Source organism: Bufo gargarizans, chromosome 7, assembly GCF_014858855.1.
Source record: "Bufo gargarizans isolate SCDJY-AF-19 chromosome 7, ASM1485885v1, whole genome shotgun sequence".
Lineage (NCBI taxonomy): Eukaryota > Metazoa > Chordata > Amphibia > Anura > Bufonidae > Bufo > Bufo gargarizans.
In genome coordinates, this window is record NC_058086.1 from 56,483,131 (window position 1) to 56,508,290 (window position 25,160).

Consider the following 25,160-nt stretch of genomic DNA (forward strand, 5'->3'; position numbering starts at 1 on the left):
TGGCTGTGCATCGGTAAGGTCTGGGAATGGATAGGAAAATAATTCCTCTGACTCGAGTGGACCATGCAGGTATATTGCAGGACTCAATCAATATTTGGTGGAAGCAGGTATATCAAACCCCTTAATCAGTATTTTGTGGGAGCAGCTATATCGCACCCCTCAATCAATATTTGGTGGAACCAGGAATATCGAACATCTTAATCGGAATATTTTGGAAGCAGGTATATCGCAGGCCTCAATCAATATTTGGTATAAACAGGTATTTCGAACCCCTGAATCAGTATTTTGTGGAAACAGGTATATTGCAGCCCTCAATCAGTATTTTGTGGAAGCAGGTATATCAAACCCCTTAATCGGTATTTTGTGGAAGCAGGTATATCGCAGGCCTCAATCAATATTTGGTAGAAACAGGTATATCGAACCCCTTAATCAGTATTTTGTAGAGGCCGGTATATTGCAGGCCTTAATCAGTATTTTGTGGAAGAAGGTATATCAAACCCCTTAACTAGTATTTTGTGGAAGAAGGTATATCGCAGGCCTCAATCAATATTTGGTGGAAACAGGTATATCCAACCCCTTAATCAGTATTTTGTGGAAGCAGGTATATATCGCAGCCCTCAATCAGCATTTTGTGGAAACAGGTATATTAAACCCCTTAATCAGTATTTTGTGGAAGTAGATATATCGCAGGCTTCAATCAATATTTGGTAGAAGCAGGTATATCGAACCTCTTAATCAGTATTTTGTGGAAGCAGGTATATCGCACCCCTTAATCAATATTTGTTGGAAACGGGAAAATCGAACCCCTTAATTGGTATTTTGTGGAAGCAGGTATATTGCAGTCCTCAATCAATATTTGGTAGAAACAGGTTTATCAAACCCCTTAATCAGTATTTTGTGGAAGCAGGTATATCAAACCCCTTAATCATTATTTTGTGGAAGCAAGTATATCGCAGACCTCAATCAGTATTTTGTGGAAGCAGTTATATCAAACCTCTTAATCAGTATTTTGTGGAAGCAGGTATATCGCAGGCCTCAATCAATATTTTGTGGAAGCTGGTATATCAAACCCCTTAATCAGTATTTTGGGAAGGAGGTATATCAAACCCTTTAATCAGTATTTTGCAGAAGCAGGTATAATGCAGTTCTAAATCAAAATTTGGTGGAAACAGGTATATCGAACCCCTTAATCAGTATTTTGTGGAAGCAGGTATAGCTCAGGCCTCAATCAATATTTTGTGGAAGCAGGTATATCACACCCCTTAGTCACTATTTGGTGGAAACAGGTATATCGAACCCCTTAATCAGTGTTTTGTGGAAGCAGGTATATCGCAGACCTTAATCAATATTTGGTAGAAGCGGGTATATCGAACCCCTTAATCAGTATTTTGTGGAAGCCCGTATATCGTAGGCCTCAATCAGTATTTTGTGGAAGAAGGTATATCAAACCCCTTAATTAGTATTTTGTAGAAGCAGGTATATCGCAGGCCTCAATCACTATTTGGTGGAAACAGGTATATCCAACCCCTTAGTCAGTATTTTGTGGAAGCAGTTATATCGCAGCCCTCAATCAGTATTTTGTGGAAGCAGGTATATCAAACCCCTTAATCAGTATTTTGTGGAAGTAGGTATATCGCAGGCTTCAATCAATATTTGGTAGAAACAGGTATATCAAACCCCTTAATCAGTATTTTGTGGAAGCAGGTATATCGCAGCCCTATATTAGTATTTTGTGGATGAAGTTATATCAAACCTCTTAATCAGTATTTTGTGGAAGTAGGTATATCGCACCCCTTAATCAATATTTGTTGGAAACAGGTATATTGAACCCCTTAATCAGTATTTTGTGGAAGCAGGTATATCGCATTCCTCAATCAATATTTGGTAGAAACAGGTATATCGAACCCCTTAATCAGTATTTTGTGGAAGCAGGTATATTGCATCCCTCAATCAGTATTTTGTGGAAACAGGTATATCAAACCCCTTGATCATTATTTTGTGAAAGCAGGTATATCGCAGGCCTCAATCAATATTTGGTAGAAATAGGTATATCGAACCCCTTAATCAGTATTTTGTGTAAGCAGGTATATCGCAGACCTCAATCAGTATTTTGTGGAAGCAGGTATATAAAACTCCTTAATCAGTATTTTGGGGAAGGAGGTATATCGCAACCCTCAATCAGTATTTTGTGGAAGCAGGTTTAAACCCCTTAATCAGTATTTTGTAGAAGCAGGTATATTGCAGATCTCAATCAATATTTTGTGGAAGCAGGTATATCAAACCCCTTAATCATTATTTTGTTGAAGTAGGTATATCGCACCCCTCAATCAATATTTGGTGGAAGCAGGTATATCGAACCCCTTAATCAGTATTTTGTGGAAGCAGGTATATCTCACCCGTCAATATTTTTTTTTGCCACAACAGTTATATCACACCACTCAGTTTATTTGGGGCAACAGGTATATCACAGCACTCAATGAGTATTTTGTGGTAGAAGGTATTTCACACCCATCAATCAGATTTTTTGGGGGCAACAGGTATATAGCACCTCCGTTGCAATTAATTGTTCTAATAGCATTTGTCCCTCAATATAGCTGCGGTATGGCAGCAGAACCACACACAACTGCTGCACAATACAATATGTTAGAAAGTATATAATAAGTATATCACACCCCTCAGTATATCACACCTATCAATATCACACCTACACCAGTCCTTAAAAGGACTTTTGTGGCCCTATTAGCTAGCGTTTAGTGTCCCTAACAGTCTGTCCCTGCTTCACAAAGCAACCTCTACCTACACTTGCAAAACACAGAATGTAAAATGGCTGCCAGATCGGGTTCTGTTATAGGGTGGGGGGGGTGTCCATGTGCTCAAATGTCTCAATTTGCTGTTCTATCCCACCTGATGGATGTGTCATAGGTCAAAGTTTGGCGCAATGCAAAAGAATATGGCGCATGCGAATATCGCCATATGTCCGCATGTTCAGCAAATCGCGAATGCGCAAAGTTCACTGCGAAATGACCGACAGGCAAACAGCAAGGCCATCTCTAATCCTGGCTCTGCCTTTTGCAGGAGGGTGGGTGGGGACCAAATTTAGTTAGTGACTTGAGAGTTTAAACTGGAATGAAGCTGTTGCCTCAAACTCCTTTCTCTTACACTTTAAATTCCAGAGACTAACAGAGCTCTGTATGATTTACTGCAAGATCTACAGAAAGAACAAGAGAGAAAAAGGAGAACTTGAAATCTGCATGGACAAGCATAGGAGTCAGTAAGGTAATTTGCAACTACAGCCATTCAGACCTTACTGCTGTGAGGGACACTGTTAAGACACCCTTCACACCTGGTCAAGAGTGCCTATAAAACCCTGTATCCTAAAGTGGACACTACAGCCATTATTGGCAAGGAACTGTTGCCAGCCGAAGATTCCTCTGAGAAAAACTTTAGAAAGATAGAGAGGGAAGAAGGCCAAAAGTACCATCCTTGCCTAAATCAATACATCGCTATCTGGGAGAAAATTGTGCAGTGTACAGTTTAAACGGTGTTTTGCTATACAGTAGTTGGATGCACTAAAACAGTGATGGCGAACCTTTTAAAGGCCGAGTGCCCAAACTGCAACCCAAAACCCACTTATTTATTGAAAAGTGCCAACAAAGCAATTTAACCTGAATACTATAGTCCAATATAGTATATCCTCTATGTACTTTATTATTTAGCTATAATATCCTGCCTACATTCAGTGCCCTGCCTGTGCTGTTCATAGTGCACCCGGTGCTGATGAATGCAGGAAAAGTCTAAGGCATATTGTACACCATAGACTTTTTCCAGAGTGCTGGTGCCCACAAAGAGGGCTCTGAGTGCCGCCTCTGGCACCCGTGCCATAGGTTCGCCATCACTGCACTAAAACATTTTGCATTGTGGTAGAGATGTTTATTTTTCTACATCTGGCCTTATTTTATGATTCCTACATTACATGCTGACCATTGGACCCTACACACCCTGCCTTGCACCCATCTAAACACCTAACATCAAGAGCACCCGAGGTAAAATCAGGCAGAATCCACAGAGGGAAGAAAGGGTGCCCCCTCCTTTTACTGCACAGCAATAAGGAACAACAATGTGAGTACAGCTGCTGTGATTGTCTTGGATGGCCAGAGCCACTACCACTGTCTAATCGATCTTCTTCCAGGTCACTACAGACATAAACCTAGGGGTTGTCCGATATGCACATTTATGGTACATCCACAGAATGTGAGGGGACACTGTTCATGAGACAGAAGTGGGTCCCTAGTGTGAGACATGGACATTTATAGCATATCATTTGGATATGCATAAATAACTAGATTGGATAATCCCTTAAATTTTGCGGCATAACTATAGGGAAAGCTCACACCTGGTATCTAAGATTTAAGAGAGTGCAATGACTGCTATGTCACATAAAGAAATCCCAATGTTTATTCCTGTATTGTGACTAGTGTTGAGCGAGCATGCTCGGCCGAACTGCTGTTCGGCTCGAGCATCGCTATGCCCGGCAGATTGCAGTGCTCGGCCGAATACTGCAGGTGCTCGAGTACAATTTAATACAACGAAAGTCAATGGGAGGCCCGAGTATAAAACCAGGCACCCCCTGCTCTGAAGAAGAGAGAGTGTCTGGTTCACAAAAAAAGGTTAGAAATTGATGGAAACCCCATCAAAATGGTTTGGAAACAGCATTAAGAGGATGGCTGGATGTGTCTCGGACTCCTATTATCTATCTATGTTATCAATAACCTTTCTATACAGTTTTGTCATGTAAAAACTCATTTGCATAAACATTGGCATATGGGAAAGACATGCAAATGAGCAGAATCTGCCTTGTTTTTGAGCTGAAAAACCATTTCCATGGAAAATTTGCGATCTACAATACTCATGAACAGCGCCATCTATTGGATTCATAGTCTTGTCATAAGACTATGAAACCAATAGATGGCGCTGTTCATGAATCATGAACAGCGCCATCTATTGGTTTCATAGTTTTATGACAAGACTATTAGACAATGAGTCTTATGACAAGACTATTAGTTTTGTCATAAGACTATGAAACCAATAGATGGCGCTGTTCATCTTGTTGGGGCACTAGTAAGGGGGGCACCCTGCCCAAAAGAGTCTACACACCGTGCAGCACTCAGCCTTTTGCATGGAAAATTTACGCTAAAAATTCTACGCTACTCATAAACAGCGCCATCTATTGGATTCATAGTCTTGTCATAAGACTATGAAACCAATAGATGGCACTGTTCATGAGTGATTACAAGCAGGGCAATAGTCCTCAGATACACCCTAGCAAGCTTATATTACTGCAGATAAAGTGCTAGAAGATGTGTTAATGATACACGGTGTGTGGACTCTGTTGAGCAGGGTGCCCCACTTACTAGCGCCCCAACAAGATGAACAGCACCATCTATTGGTTTCATAGTCTTATGACAAGACGAATAATCTTGTCTTAAGACTATGAAACCAATAGATGGCGCTGTTCATGACTGTTGTGGTTGTCTATTGTATGTCATAGATACTAGGAGTACGAGACACATCCAGCCATCCTCTTACTGCTGTTTCTAAACAATTTTGATGGGGTTTCCATCAATTTCTAACCTTTTTTTGTGAACCAGACACCCTCTTCTCTTTCGAGCAGGGGGTGCCTGGAGTTCTCCCATTGACTTCCATTGTGCTTGGTAGAGCACATTAGCATATTGATGTGTTTGGCCAGAGCACCCGAGCACTTTGGTGCTCGATCAACACTAATTGTGACATCACTGTGCACATTATTCTTACACTGTGACATTACTGTGTGCAATCATTCTTTTATATAGCACAGTGGTTATTATATCTACTGTATGTATGTACTGTGAAATCACATCCTCGGGATAGGTCATCAGCATCTGATCAGTGTCCCCCCATCCCTCATTATCTGTTTTGAAGTTGCTGTGGCACTCCGATGCCTCTTCCTAGACAAATGACATCACGTTCATAGGTCACTTGGCCTATTTGCAGATTAATCCTATTCAGGTGAATGGAGCTGAGCTGCAATACCCAGCACAGCCGCTATACAATGGACGGCACTGTGCTTGATACAACATGAGGATGCTGTGGCACTCACTGGAGAGACTCGTCCTCCTCAAACAGATGATCGGATATTAATGACCGATACGGAGGATAGGTCCTCAGTATGAGCCCCCTTTTAAAACACCTTTAACAAACTATGATCACTTCAATAAGTGACTGAATTCTACACGATTCTAAATATTTAGATAAAAATTGCTACTGTATCTTAAAATCAAGCCAAAACTTTAGTTTTTTTTTTTTACATGATAAAACAATAATGTCTCTTCTGTTTTTTTTATCAGACTCCTCTTGTTTCCTTGCTGTAAGGGTTACATGATCAAAGTATATAATGAAACAACTGAAAATGAATTTCATGGGAAAGAAAAATCAATATTAATATACTGCACATGGTAGAAACTCAACCGCTAGATCGTAACACCTCTCATAATGCTGCTGGAGGCTCGAAAGAAAAGGATGATGCTTGTCTAAGGAAGGAATAATTATTACTAAGTTTTGTCTCTTCCTATCTATTCTTATAAGGTTACTGAATACTCTAAAGTAAATGTCCATCTTGTAATACTATGTTGCCTTTAGTTCCTATATTCCATGCTAATTTTGTGATCGCTCAATATTGCTGCAAATCCAGGCATAGTGGCTGCCCGCATCCACCACTAGAGGGAGCACTGGAATTTCCTTTTGCATTCTAGTTTAATGGGAGCCTGTCAGACAGCACTAGGTAGAAGCTGAAGAGAGAAGGAAAAAAATACCTTTTGTTAAGCATTTGTTATCAGGAGAGTATCAGAAGTGGTGTGAATATTAATTTTTATTCTGACAGGTTCTGATCCTGAAAGAGCTATAGAGGCAGAGATTCACTTTACAGCACCTCCTCCGCTCAGAGTCATAGCTGTACCATCCAACTCCTTAGCATAGGCCATCAAAGTGTGATCAGTGGGAGAATGACTCAGAATGATTTCTACTGATCATCCCTAACATCATCACCCACTAGACCAGGGATGGCCAACCTGAGGCTCTCCAGCTGTTGAAAAACTACAACTCCCAGCATGCCCAGACTGCCTACAGCTATCAGCCTACATCAGGGCATGGTGGGAGTTGTAGTTTTACAACAGCTGGAGAGCCTCAGGTTGTCCATGCCTGCACTAGACATACATTTATGGCCTATTTTAAGGACAGTGTAAATTCCTGGAAAATCCCTTTAATTCATGGACTTATCCTTTTCTGGAATTGAGTTTATTGGCTTTTATTAATAAAATTAAAAATGCTCAGTTACTACTATTGCAAATATACACTATATACCAATGCTGCCTTTTTAATGCTGCCATCCTCAGCCATTCATTTACCTTGCTCACAATGTTTACAGACTAATATTAACCTCTTCAGGACCCTGCCATATTTCACATTAAGGACTAGGCCATTTTTTGCATATATGACATGTGTCACTTTATGCGGTGATAACTTTAAAATGCTTTTACTGAGACTGTTTTGTTGTCACATATTGTACTTCATGACAGTGGTAAATAAAAATATTAAATTTTTATTTATAAAAAATACCAAATTTACCATAAATTAAAAAAAACTAGCAATTTTCAAATTTCTATTTCTCTGCTTTTAAAACAGATAGTGATACCTCCTAAAATAGTTATTACTTTACATTTCCTATATGTCTACTACATGGTTGGATAATTTTGTTAATTACATTTTCTTTTTTTGGGACGCTAAAAGGCTTAGAAAGTTTAGAAGCAAATCTTAAATTTATTTAAGGAAATTTCCAAAACCCAATTTATAAGGACCAGTTCAGGTCTAAAGTCACTTTGTGAGGCTTACATAATAGAAACCACCCATAAATGGCCCCATTTTAGAAACTATACCCCTCAAGGTATTCAAAACTGATTTTACAAACTTTGTTAACCCTTTAGGTGTTCCACAAGAATTAAAGGAAAATGTAGATGAAATTTCAGAATTTTACATTTTTTGGGCAGATTTTCCATTTTAATCAATTTTTTTCAGCTAGCAAAGCAAGGGTTAACAGCCAAACAAAACTTAATATTTATTACCCTGATTCTGTAGTTTACATAAACACCCCATTTGTGATCGTAAACTGCTGTACGGGCACATGGCTGTCATGGAACCATGAACCAGACGTACAACAAGAGATAAGTGGAAAATAAGAAGGTTTTATTGAAGAGCAAGCCGTAAGCAAAGTCCGAACGGATGGCTAAACCGAAGCAGGGTCTTGCGGAGACAGAGGTCAGGAACCAGAAGGGTAGTCAGACGAAGCCAGGAACAGGAACCAACGGGGTAGTCAGACTAAGCCGGAATCAGGAACCAACGGGGTAGTCAGACGAAGCCGGAATCAGGAACCAACGGGGTAGTCAGACGAGGCCAGGATCAGGAACCAGAAGCAGCAGCAGTCTTGGAAGCATGTGAACACAGGAGGACCAAGCAAGGAACTGAAGCCACAGACCTCCTATATATATGAGCTGGGCATCCAGCTCCTCCCAGTGGGAAGGAGGAGCCGCAGGGTGGGAGGCTACAAGAAAACCCAGAAACCAAGATGGCCGCCAGCACATGTCAAACGAAGGGAACAGCAAGGAGGTAAGACCATGACAGTACCTCCCCCTCAAGGGCCCCTCCTCCGCGGAGTAAGGAACGGTTTCTGAGGGAAGCGTGCGTGGAAGGCTCGGAGCAAGACAGGAGCATGGACATCTGCGGAGGGAACCCAGGAACGCTCCTCTGGACCATAACCACGCCAATGGACCAAAAACTGCACCCGGCCGCGGACCAGGCGTGAGTCCAGGATATTGCTCACCTCATACTCCTCACGATTGCCCACTTGGACCGGACGAGGCCGAGGAATCGAGGAAGTGAAACGATTACACACCAGTGGCTTCAACAGGGAGACATGAAACACGTTGGAGATCCGCATGCCAGGAGGAAGCGCAAGGGCATAGGCTACCGGGTTTACCCTGCGAAGCACTCGGAAGGGACCAACAAAGCGAGGCGCCAGCTTGGGAGTGGGCACTCGAAGGTTGAGGTTGCGGGTGGACAACCATACGCGGTCTCCGACCTGGTAGGAAGGAGCGGGCGCTCGTCTGCGATCAGCCTGGAGTTTCTGGCGCTGCGCAGAGACCTCAAGGGACCTCTGGATCTGTACCCAAGAAGCACGTAGGACGGAAAGGTGATCCTCCACAGCCTGAATATCCTGGGGAGAGAATACCTCCGGTAACACGGCAGGTTGGAACCCCTAATTGGCCATGAAGGGAGACGTCCCAGAGGAAGAGTTCACCGCCGTGTTCCTGGCAAACTCAGCCCAAGGCAGGAGGTCAACCCAATTGTCTTGGTGATCGGAGACATAGCAACGAAGGAATTGCTCCAAGGCCTGATTGGATCGTTCTGCGGCCCCATTGGACTGAGGGTGGTAGGCCGAGGAGAAAGAGAGATGAATCCCCAACTGGGAGCAAAAGGCGCGCCAGAACCTGGACACAAACTGACTCCCCCGATCCGACACAATCTCCTTGGGCAAACCGTGCAACCGGAAGACCTCCCTGGCAAAAATCGAGGCCAACTCTTGTGCAGAGGGTAACTTCTTGAGAGGAACACAGTGGCACATTTTGGAAAACCGATCCACAATCATGAGAATGACCGTATGGCCTCGGGATGCAGGGAGGTCCACAATGAAATCCATCCCCAGGTGTGACCATGGACGCTCCCCGGTGGCTATGGGTTGCAAAAGGCCCAACGGAAGGTGCCGAGGGGACTTACTCTGGGCACAAACGGAGCATGCCGCTACATATGCGGCGATGTCGGAACGTAGAGAAGGCCACCAGAACAGACGTGAAACCGCCCAGGACAGCTGATTCTTTCCAGGGTGCCCCGCGGCCTTGGAGTTATGGTAGGTTCGCAACAACCGAGTGCGCAACTCCTCAGGCACAAAACATCTGCCGTTGGGTCTCCCAGAGGGAGCACCAGATTGAGCCGCCAAAATCTGCTCACCCAGAGGAGAAGTCAGGCTGGTGCGAATAGCGGCCAGGATCTGATTCGGGGGTATGACCGTAGTCGGAATCGACTCCTCCCCGGACAGCTCGGAGTACTGCCGTGATAAGGCATCCGCTCTGATGTTCTTGGAACCGGGTAGGTAGGAGACCACGTAATTAAAACGTGACAAGAACAGAGCCCATCTGGCCTGACGTGGTGTCAATCTCTTGGCCTCAGAGAGGTAGGTCAGATTCTTGTGGTCCGTCAGGATGAGAACCGGAACCACCGAGCCCTCGAGCAAGTGCCTCCATTCTTTAAGGGCCTGCACGATGGCCAATAACTCCCTGTCACCAATCTGATAGTTGCACTCCGCGGAAGACAGTTTCCGGGAGTAAAACCCACAAGGAAGCAGAGGACCCTCTGGTGTTCTACGCTGAGACAGGAGGGCGCCTACTCCCGTCTCAGACGCGTCCACCTCGAGGACAAAAGGCAACCCAGGGTTGGGATGCGACAGAATCGGAGCCGACACAAAGGCGGACTTTAGAGCCTCAAAAGCTCGGATGGCCTCGAGCGGCCAGACCTGAGGATTACTGCCCTTCCTGGTCAGATCCGTGAGAGGCTTGGCTAGCATGGAAAAGTCCCTGATGAACTTCCGATAATAATTGGCGAAGCCCAAAAAGCGCTGCAGGGCACGAAGCCCACTGGGCTGGGGCCACTGTAAGACAGCCGAAACCTTCTCAGGATCCATGGAGAACCCCTCAGCGGAAATGATGTAACCTAAGAAGGTTACCTGGGATCGGTGAAATTCGCATTTCTCAAGCTTACCGAACAGCTTGTTCTCTCGTAAGCGTTGCAACACTCGTCTGACATCCAGAATGTGGGCCTCCATGGATGCAGAATATACCAAGATGTCATCCAAATAGACCACCACACACTGCTGCAACAGGTCACGGAAAACATCGTTGATGAATTCCTGGAAGACTGCGGGCGCATTGCACAACCCAAAGGGCATAACCAAGGATTCATAATGACCGGTCCTGGTGTTAAACGCGGTCTTCCACTCATCGCCCGCCTTGATCCTTACCAGGTTATATGCCGCCCTCAGGTCGAGTTTGGTAAAGACCGTGGCCCCTTTGAGGCGATCGAACAGCTCGGAAATCAAGGGTATCGGGTAAGCATTCTTGATCGTGATGCGATTGAGACCCCTGTAATCGATGCAAGGCCTCAACTCGCCGCCCTTCTTTTTCACAAAGAAAAATCCAGCCCCTGCCGGGGACGAGGATTTGCGAATGTGTCCGCGTGAAAGCGCCTCCCTCACGTACTCCTCCATGGCCTCATTCTCCGCTACCGACAGTGGATAGACTTTGCCACGAGGAGGAACGGCACCGGATTGTAACTCTATGGCACAATCGTATGGGCGGTGCGGAGGTAGGGCAACCGCGCGCACCTTATCGAATACATCCCGGTACTCTTCGTATTCAGGAGGCAACAGAGAGTCCGAGGAAGTACACAGCAACTTGACAGGCCCATGGATGCAACTAGCCCCACACTGCGGTGACCACGAGAGGATCTCGACCGATCTCCAATCGAAAGTCGGATTATGCTTCTGGAGCCAGGGGTACCCCAAGACCACCGAGTAGTGTGGAGACGAAATAACCTGGAGACAGACCGACTCTCTGTGAACGGCACCAATGGCTATCCCCACTGGAAGGGTCTCATGAGTCACGTGTGGCGGCAGAAGGGGTCTGCCGTCTATCGCCTCAAGAGCCAGTGGGGAACCTCGAGGCTGCAGAGGAATGGAATTGGCGGCAACGAACACTCTATCAATGAACAAACCACCAGCACCAGAGTCCACCAACGCCTGGGTCGTCACCGAGCCCCCGACCCAGGAGAGGACAACCGTGATCAGTGGTTTGTCAACACGGGAAACCGGGGACGAGGAGACTCCACCCAAGATCTGCCCCCGACAGGACCTCAGGTGCGAGCGTTCTCCCGGACGGTTCGGACATGCCAACCGAAAATGCCCACCGAGACCACAGTACATGCATCGGCCCTCGCGTCTCCGGAGTGCCCTCTCCCCCTCGGACAGGCGAGCAAACCCCCGCTGCATGGGTTCACCCCCAGACAAGTCATCCCCAGGAGGCGTGGGAGGAGAGGGAGGCACGGGTGGGACAGCAAACGTAGGCGCCAATCTGTTAGGAGACCTCCGCAGGCTCTCCTTAAAGGAAGGTCTCTCCCTGAGTCTGGTGTCAATCAAAATCAGGAAAGAAATAAGAGACTCGAGCTCCACTGGTAGGTCCTTAGCTGCAACCTCATCCTTCAAGGCATCCGAGAGACCATGAGAGAAAGCAGCGACCAGAGCCTCATTATTCCAGCCCACCTCTGCTGCCAGGGTACGAAACTCAATGGCGTATTCAGCTACGGATCGTGAACCCTGTCTGATGGACATAAGGAGCTTCGCAGCAGAGGCAGCACGAGCCGGCACATCGAATACCTTCCGAAGAGAAGCAACAAAACCGGAAAACTCGGCAACCACCGGATTGTTGTTCTCCCATAAAGGGCTGGCCCAGGCCAAGGCCTTGTCCGAGAGCAGCGAGATCAAGAAGCCCACCCTTGATCTCTCAGTAGGAAAGGCATGTGGCAGCAACTCGAAGTAAATGCCCACCTGGTTAAGGAAACCTCGGCACTGAGTTGGCTCTCCCCCAAAGCGCTGTGGAAGGGGGGCAGAACCGGTCATACCCTGAAACACCACAGGCGCAGCAACAGGTGTCAGGGTAGACTCTGGCGCAACAACCGGAGAGGCAGTAGGAGCGGGCCCAGGAGCGACAACCGACCCATCGGCAACGGAAGCTAAATGAGCCGTGCGTTCAAGCAGGGTTTGCAACGCCACAGCGAACCGACCCAACAGGTGATCCTGCTGATCAAGTCTGGCAACCAGCGTAGGTAGCGAGGGTGGCCCTGTACCGTCAGAATTCATGGCTTGGTCCTAATGTCATGGAACCATGAACCAGACGTACAACAAGAGATAAGTGGAAAATAAGAAGGTTTTATTGAAGAGCAAGCCGTAAGCAAAGTCCAAACGGATGGAACCAGAAGCAGCAGCAGTCTTGGAAGCATGTGAACACAGGAGGACCAAGCAAGGAACTGAAGCCACAGACCTCCTATATATATGAGCTGGGCATCCAGCTCCTCCCAGTGGGAAGGAGGAGCCGCAGGGTGGGAGGCTACAAGAAAACCCAGAAACCAAGATGGCCGCCAGCACATGTCAAACGAAGGGAACAGCAAGGAGGTAAGACCATGACAATGGCAAGGCGCAGAAAGAAAGGAGCGGAATGTGGTTTTTGGAGGGCAGATTTCACTGGGATAATTTTAAGTTGCCATGACACATTTGAAGATCCCCTGATGCACCCCTAGAGTAGAACCTCAAAAAAAGTGACCCCATTTTGGAAACTACTGGATAAAGTAACAGTTTTGTTGGTACTATTTTAGGGTACATATGATTTTTGGTTGCTCTATATTGCACTTTTTGTGAGGCAAGGTAACAAAAAATAGCTGTTTTGGAACTGTTTTTATTTTTAGTTTTTTACAATATTCATCTGACAGGTTAGATCATGTGCTATTTTTATAGCGCAGGTTGTTACAGACACGGCAATACCAAATATGATTTTTTTTGTGTCTCTATATTCTGAAAGCCATACTGCTTTTTATTTTTTGGGCGACTGTCTTATGTAGGGGCTAATTTTTTTCAGTATGAGATGATGGTTTGATTGGTACTATTTTAGGGTGCATATGACTTTTTGATCGCTTGGTATTACACTTTTTGTGATGTAAGGAGACAAAGGCTTTTTTGACACAGTTTTTATAGTATTTTATTTACGGTGTTCACCTGAGGGGTTAGGTCATGTGATATTTTTATACAGCAGGTTGTTACGGATGCGGCAATACCTAATATGTATTAGTTTTTATTTATTTAAGTTCTACACAATAAATGCATTTTTGAAACCAAAAAAATCATGTTTTAGTTTTTCCATATTCTGAGAGCCATAGTTTTTTTATTTTTTGCCGATTTTTTTTATGCAGGAACTAATTTTTTGCGGGATGAGGTGAAGGTTTGATTGGTACTATTTTGGGGGGCATACACCTTTTTAATCGGTTGGTGTTGCACTTTTTGTGATGTAAGGTGACAAAAAAATTGTTGTTTTAGCACAGTTTTTATTATTATTTTTTTACGGCGTGCAGGTGAGGGGGTGGATCATGTGATATTTTTTCATAGAGTCGGCCGTATCAGACATGGAAATACCCAATATATCTGTTTTTCTTTTTTTTACAATTTTATGTGTTTTATTTTGGGAAAGGGGCTTTTTATTTACTTGAAACTTTATCTTTTTTATTATGAAAAACACTTTTTTTTTTACTTGAAATATTTATTTATTTATTAAATTAAACATAAAATTAAACCTAACCATAGCATATAATATGGGCACTTAAGCAGAGGGTAGAATCTCCCTGATTTTCTCCTTTTACATTTTATGTAGCATAATTTTTTTTATGAAAACACATCTATATAAAATATTAATATCATTTTGGTTTTCTATTTATATACGAAATGAAACTAATGCAGGATATGAATCTTAAGCAAACAAATATCCCTGCTCTGTGATGTAGAAGATTCCATGTAAACAGCCCAAGAAAAGGCTAAGGCCTGAAATTGTAATCATCTCTTTGAAGTCTTCACTTTGCAGTCTTCGCTCCCCACCAAGTAACAAACTATTCATCAGGTTCGGCTTTTTCAATCTTCTTGTGTTGTTTTGACTGCAGATATTTTAACTTCTATATATTCCACATTTGGTGACCCAAACAAGTTTTTTTGTCTGCTCTAACATTGACCATCTGGTTTTATGGAGAACTCCTTAACACCTTGTGGAACTTACTGATGCGGCATTGTATTGTAAGGTTATTTTTAAGTACTGATTGGTTATGTCCCTTTAGTTCTGTTTTATTATTACCCTTCTGTGTAATGATGTGCCTTGTTATGTAGTACCCGTCCCCCATTGTGCTGACAAGATCACATTCCTGAGTGATCTCAGAGACATGCGTGCTGCACACTGGAGCAGGCGCTAAAAGGTTTAAACTCTGTGGCATACATACATTCAGAGGACTGCATTAAAGACTTCATTCTAGGTAGGATGTAAGTATTGATTTGCACACCCCGGGGTGTTGTCCATGTGCCCCCCAGCCTCCTTCTGTCTGATCCGGACGACCGCGGCGCCACTTCCGGGTTTTGCGTTCCAACCTGGAACGCATCGTTCTCCGGCACACTTCCGGTCATGCGCAGTAGGCCTAAAATGCGCTCCGGACGCACCAACACAGATCATGTTTTAGTTTTTCCATATTCGGACGGCCGCGGCGCCACTTCCGGGTTTTGCGTTCCAACCTGGAACGCATCGTTCTCCGGCACACTTCCAGTCATGCGCAGTAGGCCTAAAATGCGCTCCGGACGCACCAACACAGATCATGTTTTAGTTTTTCCATATTCCGAGAGCAATAGTTTTTTTATTTTTTGCCGATTTTTTTATGCAGACCTGGACTCCTTGCCGCGACCGCCGACCTGGACCCCTGACGTGACCACAGGTGACACAACTTAGCAGGCAAACACGCCCCTTTACTTTTGGCGCCCTTTTCGACCACTCCCTCTCCATTTTGGCGCATTTTCCAGTTAATTAGCCAAACACCCAGGCCATAAATAGCCCTCCCCTCCACATCACAAGTAATACTACTCCTGATGAAGGGACCTCGTCCCGAAACGCATTGAGCCAGTTTTTATACACTAAATAAAAGAAATTCGAACAAAAGCTTCCTGACTGTTGGCTGCCTTCATCTTTCACCATCTTGAGGCGAACCTGGCTGGGGGGGTATTGGTTTACCAGTGTATTATGCTTATCCGAGTAAACCCCTTCCCCCATGAAGTGAGTAACACCTTTATGTGCAGACTTACACCGAAGTGTATTCATCTGTACATCTATTCGCCACAAATTGTGGCGTTTTTTAAATTGGTACTTTACTATTTTTTTTAATCGACACTATACTATTTATACTATTTTTTATTGTCTCCCTCCACCCATTTTAATCCTCCATATCATTGTTTTCATATAGCTTTTTTTTATATTGCCTTTTATATTACCTAATGTTATCCACATAACATCTTGCAAATAATTATTTGTTTCCAAGCCCAAATTCCTCTTCCATTTGTCCCAGCGTCCTCCCCACCCTATTGATTAGTGCTATTCCAGGGTCTACTTGGAGGGAGATTGGGAGTGTCTTCACACCCGATCTCCCCCCTCCCCCTTTGTTACTTATCTTCATTCACCTGCAGACATTTCTGCAGGGCTGACCCTGAGCCTTTCCTCTGCCCCCCCATCCTTTTTCTCCCCTCCATCCCCTGGCGCCTCCAGTTACTTTGGGTTCCCTGGACACCTGCTCCATTGGATCCCTGTAACCCTCAAAACTCTCTCTCTTTCTCCGCATGTCCATGTGCTACGATATGAGGACTGGAGTCCCACCCCATATTGCATGGCCAGTGATGATTATTTAATTTTTACTATTCTGTATGTGATTTTAATATTTAATCAAACTTAGTAAATATATTTATTCACTTAGCCTGCGTAAGCTTATTAATTCTTAACTCTTTTGAATTAACGTTACAGGCATAGAATCATGTAATACACCCATCCTTGTCTCTGTCCAGACCCCCAATTATTTTCTGTAATTTGCAATATTTTACAATCTCCAGACAACCTCATTAATTGGTTGCTATAATACACTTTAGCGAGACTGGGGTTAAACGGTAGGAGTATCCAAAATGATTTACTAATTTAAAGGAGTCTTCTGCTTTGTACAACCATTTTTGCCAGATGTTCTCCTAAAAATAAGCAGATTTCACACTACAGGGAGCCCTAGGGATCACCTGTAATCTGCAGTGGGACAGAGCAGAAAGTAGAGACGAGTGAATGAATTCTAAATGAATCAAATTTGACCTAGGTTTTCTAAAAATATGGGTCAAATCCAAATCTGAATTTTTGGTGATTCAGTTCAGGAGAATTTTTGCTTGCAATTAGCAAAAATGGGGCCTGTTGTGACAGTACAGCAAAATATTCAGAATAAATCTGGTAAATATGCTCTGCATAGAGCAGGGATGCTCATCCTGCGGCCCTCCAGCTGTTGTAAAACTACAACTCCCACCATGCCCTGCTGTAGGCTGATAGCTGTAAGCTGTTTGGGCATGCTGGAAGTTGTAGTTTTGCAACAGCTGGAGGGCCGCAGGTTGAGCATGCCTGGCATAGAGACTGGATTTTACGTGGGATGAAGCACTTCAAAACCACTGGCTTTTTACGTCATGGGAAATGTCTGGACCACCCTAAAGGCTTTGGAAGAGACCGCAAATAGGATCAGTATATGAGCCTACTCCTAGAAAGTTGACCAGACTGTCTAGTATGGAACTATAAATGCTGCAAACTACGGTATGACTTTTTTAAATGAAAACATCTGCATTGTAAACCATGCAGATTACAAGCTCTTCTGGAGCCGAAACCAGATGACAAACCAAAACGCCATAATAGTAGGAAGGTCAATCACCCCAGTGTTAGAATCTGTGGCTCAGAAAGCCCACTTGCCCTTATCGAGCTCACAAGGAGCTCACCTAAATCAGTGGGTTCTGTGCATTGAGTACGTCTGCGGTCCCTTCTTTTTGCCAAGAATGCTGTCACTGGTAACTCCTAGCTGGAAATGTTAAGGGAATGGCTTATGCCACAGATAGGCTACGTTTGGCAGATCTCCTGCTATCAGCAGGACGGTGCTCCTCCTAACTTCCGGTTGGATGTTCGCTGATACCTGAATGAAACTCTACTGGAACATTGGATCACCAAAGTTGCGCTGGCCTCCACGATCACCAGATCTAACATACTGTGACACCTTCTGTGGGGCTACATTAAAGGGGTTATCCAACCCCTATAATGTCCCCAAATTGTCTGGGCCCTTCACACAGGTTATACTTAGCTTTCTCCTCGACACCCTCGTGGCTCCTGCTCCCCACACATCCACCACTGCATCTCCTGGTCATGTGGATTAAAACATGTGGCGACAGAGGGGAAGCCAAGAGCAGGCCGCAACGGGGACCAGCGGTTGGTGACGCTAGGGAGGCTCGTCCCCTTCACAGCCTGCTATCGGCTGCCCACCTGATGCTTTGATGCAGCGGCGGCCGTGCAGGCATCAGAAGCAATGCGGGTGCTGGGGAGCAAGGTAAGTATAACATGTGTGAAGAGCCTGGACATTAGGGGGGGTCATAGGGGATTTGCCCCTCCAGTCACAGGATCTAATCGACCTGAGACGACGCATCTCTGAAAAATGTGGAGTCCATATCCAGGGTATCCTGGCATGTGTCTGGACAGAACTGGACTACTGCCTAGACATCTGCCATGTCACTAATGGCGCTCACATCGAACATTTGTAGTGTATAAATAAAACTTGGATAGATGGTCTACCTGGCTGTGTCTTGATTCTCCATATTTGCCGTTGAGGTTAGTGCGGTGACAGTTCTTATACCACCACGCTCCTTTATACGACGAGGCACAATTTGTGACGGCAACATCATTATCTCTGTCCTTGGTAGAGAATGGGCGCCCCTGGTGGTAGGTAAGGGAATCCCCTTTGGGAAACAACATTCATTAAATGAATTACTTAAATGGGACACACAGCATCAAGGGTCAATAAATGTATAATGTAGCATGGTTAACTTATGCAAAGATCAATGGACCCTTTTACCTTTCTAGTGCATAGTAAGAGGTATATCTACATGCTGCCTCTGGGCATTTCCCCTGTAAAAAAGGAGGACCCTGACTTTTTAAAGGGGTTGGACATGATTACAATATTATATCTGCTAACAGTACTACGAATGCAGTGCTGCACGTATCCATGGGTGCGTTTCAACTTAATTCTTTCAATGGATGCTTGCTCTAACAGCAGGCACAACCCTTAGACATGTGTGGGGCTTCAGCCATGTTTATGTCAACTCCTTTCAACTTGCAGCTGCAGTGTATATATTCATGATAATGTGGACATCTGGATATTATCATCTCATACTTGTAATAATAATAGAACAGTAATTTTTTTTTTTCTCTCAATACAGTACCACTCTTGTCCATGGCTGTGTCTGGTATTGCATCCCATTCACTTAAAGGGGTTCTCCGGGCTTTAAATATTGATGACCTATCCTCAGGATAGGTCATCAATATCAGATCGGCGGGGGTCCGACACCCGGCACCCCAGCCGATCAACTGTTTGACGAGGCGGCGTGCGCCGTACCAGCGCTGCCTCCTCTTCACTGTTTACCTTCTCGCCTTCGCCTCTGCAGCGGTGAGCAGGTGTAATTACACCTAACCGTCCCATTCATTTCACTTGTATAGGAGCGATCCGTCCCATTGAAATGAATGGGATGGCTTGGGTGTAATTACACCTGTTTACCGCTGTAGAGGCGACGGCAAGAAGGTAAAAAGTGAAAAGGAGGTAGCGATGGCACGGCGCGCGCCTCCTCCTCAAACAGCTGATTGGCAGGGGTGCTGGGTGTCGGACTCCCATCGATCTGATATTGATGACCTATCCAATAGTAAAAGCCCGGAGAACCCCTTTAAATGGGGCTATAATGCAATACCAGTCATGATCCACAGACAAGAGTGGCGCTGTTTCTGCAAAATAAGAAGGCACTTATCTCTAAGCTCATAGAAGCCCATTAGTGGACTGATGACACAACATCTAAGCTCACATATTTTAAATTTAAGACCTCCCCCCCCAGCACTGCTTATAGAGGGTTCTGTCCTCATACCTGAAGTCCCATTGTAGTCCCCAATGCGCAGTTTGTACATACTGCGTGGATCCCCCACGTAAAACTTGTTGTAGTACGCATACACAGACTCTTGCCCGTCTCGCATGTCGATTCTGAGCTCGTAGCGGCCCTGCGAAGTTGTCTGGTGGAGGGTATCCAGCCCTGCAGAAGGAAAAAGTATTGTCTTTGAGATGTTCCTACAAGTCTCTGCGCAACTTTTTCTTACAAATGTTTTTGTTTATATCTAATTAGCATCTATTATTAGACTATCAAAGAAGGCGCGATATGTGCATCATAAGAGAGATGTGATTTTGCCCAGAAATCTCTCCGAATAATAAAATTGTATGAGTACTATTAAGCCTCATGTGAGGGAGCGTCTCCCTGCAGAATAGTAATATTAATAATAGCTGTCTTAGGCTTTACCGTTGCCAGCTTTCAAATAGGGAAAGTAATTATAGCCGATGTGGCATCTGACGGTCTCGTTCTTGTCACTTGCACAGAACAATATTCCATTTTCCCCGTCCTCTTGCAGAGCTGCATTTCATAAGTTAGGACAAATTTGTGGGGGTTGGAAAAATGCCTTCAAGGGGGAGCCGTGCATCTGAAAATAATTCATCCTTATCTCGTCTGGATAAGGAAAAATCACAATTCATATGGATGTGATTCATATGTGTTGGTCACATATAGTTATCATTTATACTCCTTCTATGAGAGGTTGCTCAGTCTGACTAAAGCTTAGTGTGGTCAGGAATTGGACCACCATTGCAGTCCTGCTCCCCCCATTAGTCTACCTCCATTGTCCATGGAGCATATTGGTGTGCTAGAAGACAATGTTGGCATGCAGTGATGAAGATCCTGGGCTCAACCAGGGCCACTGATTAGACATATGCCGTTTGTTTTAATCATAAAGGGGTTGCCGGTTTAGAAAGCTCATCATCATTCATCCTGTTAGGAAATTCTGAGATAAAAGAGGGTGTCTTCTGTTCAGGATCCTAATCTCTTGGCCAGAGTGGAAAGCGGTTATGAATATTGTCTTTTGCTCTGGAGGATTTGTCCTTTATTACACAGACAACCCACTGATTAGAATTAGCACTGTGTAATGCCTAATTTCACCTGTAGAGGTGCTGCAGATGAACTGAACACTTACTAAAGCAAGGAGACATTCAGTGATCAGCCTACTGTCAAGGAAACCTTCTAAGTCTTTTCACACTCAATAAGTTTCGGAAGCCTGCTAGAGCTCTTTGGATCAGTCATTGCCGGATGTTACAACAATGTCCACCAACCCCTTTGACTATAATAGGGTGTGGCGGAGGTCCAGCAAATATGCCAGGATTCAGCCAAACAAAAAATGCTCATAATGCTAGTGCAAAAACACATACTGTAGAAAGGGTCCAAAGACAACCTCTTAGTGTCCTTTGAACCGTATCACAAACATGGACCCTGTTGGAGTTGCCACCTACACACCTTCTTTATGAAATGGATTGGCGACTATCTAAAGCATAGGCAGATATAGACAGCAAAGGGGCCCATATTTAGTATAATTTCTACTATTGGTAATAATTAGCAGTTACGTGTAATCAAGTAGAACTGAGGTAGTCATGTTAGTTTCTTCTTAAAATGGTGGTGGGCCCACTACAGATATCGGCTGGTGACTGATGGTAATTCTAAGCTCTTGTGAGCAGGGCTCTCATTCCTCATTTCAAATGGTTGACTTGTTTGTTGTGAAATTGTTGTGCGCTGTGAAATATGGTGGTGCTATATTAATAAGAAATATGTATTATTATTATTATATTGCCTCCAGGGCCCCAATGTCAATGCACAGACAGCACATATGGGATGTTTACCCTCATCTGAAGTAATCTAATTTCCAAAAGTTAACGCAGAACTCATAACTGGTGATGCTGCTAGTATTTTATGAAACCTTGTGTGTACACTTGATTATTGCTAGCAAGTACCATCTGTAAAATTGCAAATATTGCCAAAAGACAGGATATTATGAACAATATAGTTGCATTGCTTGCACACAGGTGAAAGCTTGTTAAAGGGCAAGAAGGCGTAGATGAGGACCACCAGTGGGTAAGTATTTTGGAGTTAATACAATGCTATACAGCTCTGTGTGGTGAGGTAATTGCCATGACTATGACAATTCAGCAGCAGGGAATAATCACACATCTCGTTACACCTACATCTTTAAACCAATTCCTTTAAGTGGGCATTCATCTTCAAGTTGCATCGATAAGAATGCAGCAATCTTAGTAGTTCAAGTATAATTCTCAATGGTTCAAAACCATTTTCTTTTGCTTGTTTTCGACAGTTAGAGTTTACTGTTCTCCGGCTTATAATTCATAGAAACATACACATCATAGAGCTATATAAAGTGCACATGCTAGGAACACCATAAACTGTATATAGGAGAAAATTCCATTGATGGATTTGTTAGATTCCCCAGAAACCTCAATAGTTAGACTGTCTTATCAAAGCCTTGGCCAAAATATGGCTTCCTCGATTAACCGTGGATGATGAGTAGGGTTGGACTAACTGAGTAAAGTACCAGCAGATCCTTCAGTGGGTCCATTCTCTGGTCCCCAAAGATCCTGCAGAAGACTCGGTACCCCAGTGTAAGATTCATGATAAGGGCTTTTTAGCTGAAAGATGTGGGAAAGTCACAAGGATCAGAATATGGTAAATTAGCAAATCCTATCTAAGATTTAGATGGTGTGAACTTACAGCCCTTTTATACAAGCCAATGCACAGGCAATTATTGGGAACAAACACATTAAAATGGTGCAAATCATAAATGTACTTCTTTTCAATCGTTTTATTCCCTAAATATTAATTTTAACTATTTAAACCCTGTAATATTGTCTATGATATGGAACTAACATAGGCAATATTAAAGGCTAGGCTATGTAGGTTCCTTATTATTCATCACTGTAATTTTACTTACCAAGCCAAAACTCATCCTCAAGGTTACCAAAGCCTACTCGATAGTCAGCCCACTTACGGAAGAAATCTGTGAGTCCATTTTGGCGCCTTTGAAACACCTAAAAAGAACGGAAGCCATGTTTGCAAATGTGGTAATTTTTTGTACATACTGTAGAGCAGGGCTGGCCAACCTGCGGCTCTCCAGCTGTTGTAAAACTACAATTCCCACCATGCCCTGCTGTAGGCTGATAGCTGTAGGCTGTCTGGGCATGCTGGGAGTTGTAGTTTTGCAACAGCTGGAGAGCCGCAGGTTGGCCATCACTACTGTAGAGTATGCTGTAGAGCTACATGAATGGATTACTGAATTTTACTAGAGGGAGGAGGTGTAATTTGAAGATCCTGGATCCCAGTGAAAAATCTGTAACTGGGACCCTCACCCATGATTAGCTTTTTTATAATACTGGTGTCTTGGCCCCCTCAGGCTCATGTGCCCAGTAATGACCATTACCTCTGCACCCCTTATAGCTACCCCCTACTAGAGGCACCAGAGGCTTATGTTTGTAGGTAGCCCTACTGAGAGGATACACTGTCCATGAGTTGTCTACTCTAACAGACCGCAGTTTTTTTGATGGCGCAGGGGCTAGCTTGTAGGGTAGGGCATGTAACGTGGATGATTGGTGCCAGTATGGGCACCAACAAGTCTCTCAGTCTTGGACAGGGTATTTAGAGGAATAGAGCAGTGGAATAAATTGTTGCACTTGGTGAAGTAAAGGCTAGCTACAACAGAAAAGGGTCTAAAAAGAAGATGTCACACCATAACCAACTACGTTGTAAATTCTGGTTACATTTCCGCATGATCAGAGCAGTAGGAGAGAAATTACATGGGCTCTGTGGTTGACACATGAACATGGGTACTGTTATCTGGAGACTTTTGCTGGAACGAATGTATGGATGGATGGATGGTTCCACTGTGCAAAGTGATAAGGTTGGTTCTATCTGGATGTCGTATGCTGCATTTTTTGTATGTATATAATACACTATATTATGGTGGCACACTTTTTTGGTACTTTTTCTTACATAGATAGACATTGATATGTTTGTGGACAATTAATAGGAGGGATCTATAGCACCAGACATTTTATGCCTACCGGAACCTGAGAAAAAAATCTTAAGATTGGAGATAGGTGTCTCCTAAAGAGAAAGATCCATGGAGAGAATTACGTGATTTTAATTTGACTATAATGAAAACAATCTGGTGAAAAATGGCAAATGAAAAGTTCATTTTCCTTTTTAAGACTCACAATCCATCCTCCATCATCAGTGGTCATGTCACAGAATACTGGCACACTCTGACTCTGGTCACCATTGAGGTAGATGGTATATACGCCACTCTGGGTATCTCCATTTAGTAGATGTTGCGCACAGTCTTGTGGATAGGCGAATACTCTTCCTCCTGAGTAGATACAAAGGAAGGGTTACATCTACAATGATAGCCTCCAGGAGAGCAAGATGTATAATCATCTTGTTGAATGTACAGACTATCTACAGCGCATCACTTAAAGATGGTGATTTAGTGTCATCACACATGTCAAGCTTGTTGCTTCTGTTTGATAAGATATATATATGCCATAGCAATAAAACCACTGACAGGTCAAGTTAATAGCACTGATTATCTCATGACAATGGCATCTGTCAAGGCATGGGATATACAGTATCATGTAGTGAACAGTCAGTTCTTGAAGTTTTTGTATTAGAATCAGGATAAATGGAGAAGGATAAGGATCTGAGTGAATTTGCCAAGAGTCAAATTGTGGTGACTACACAACTGGGTGAAAGCCTCTTCACCTTTCCTGGCCTTGTAGGGTGTTTCTGGTGGGCTATTTTAGGTCCTACCAAAAGAAGAACAAGGAAGGACAACCAACAGTGGCATACATAGAGAAGTAAGGGCCCCATAGCAAGCATCAAACCAGGCCCCTCACACAGGACAGAAGGGTTTCTGCCTAAACCCTTTACAATGACCCTTGGGCCATTTTTCCACTGCCTCATTTGCTAAAAGTTGCTCCTTTAGAGGGTAGAGTCCTGATTACGCTTTCACCTCCAGTAAAAGTGGAGATAGTCCCAACTAAGACTGGTCCCCCTCTTGCCCTGGGCCCCATAACAGTTGCATGGTCTGCCGCTATGGTAGTTACGCCCCTGACAACCAATGAATCAGCGACAGGGTGATGGACACTCACTGATGCCAGTGGGGAGCGAAGGTTAGCTCATCTGGTCCAGTCCCACAGAAGAA

The 25,160-nt window shown here is 44.1% G+C and overlaps 1 protein-coding gene across 1 annotated transcript in view; it reads right to left on the reverse strand.

Annotated features, from left to right (window-relative positions):
* TNR (tenascin R) overlaps nt 1–25,160 on the reverse strand; it is a 189,671-nt gene that overhangs the window by 35,743 nt on the left and 128,768 nt on the right. Inside the window, exons 17-20 of the mRNA XM_044301949.1 lie at nt 24,175–24,326; nt 22,896–22,992; nt 19,949–20,110; nt 18,612–18,775 (exon numbers count right to left, since the gene is read on the reverse strand). Of these exons, the coding sequence (XP_044157884.1) occupies nt 18,612–18,775; nt 19,949–20,110; nt 22,896–22,992; nt 24,175–24,326 (575 nt within the window). The remainder of the gene's footprint in view (nt 1–18,611; nt 18,776–19,948; nt 20,111–22,895; nt 22,993–24,174; nt 24,327–25,160) is intronic.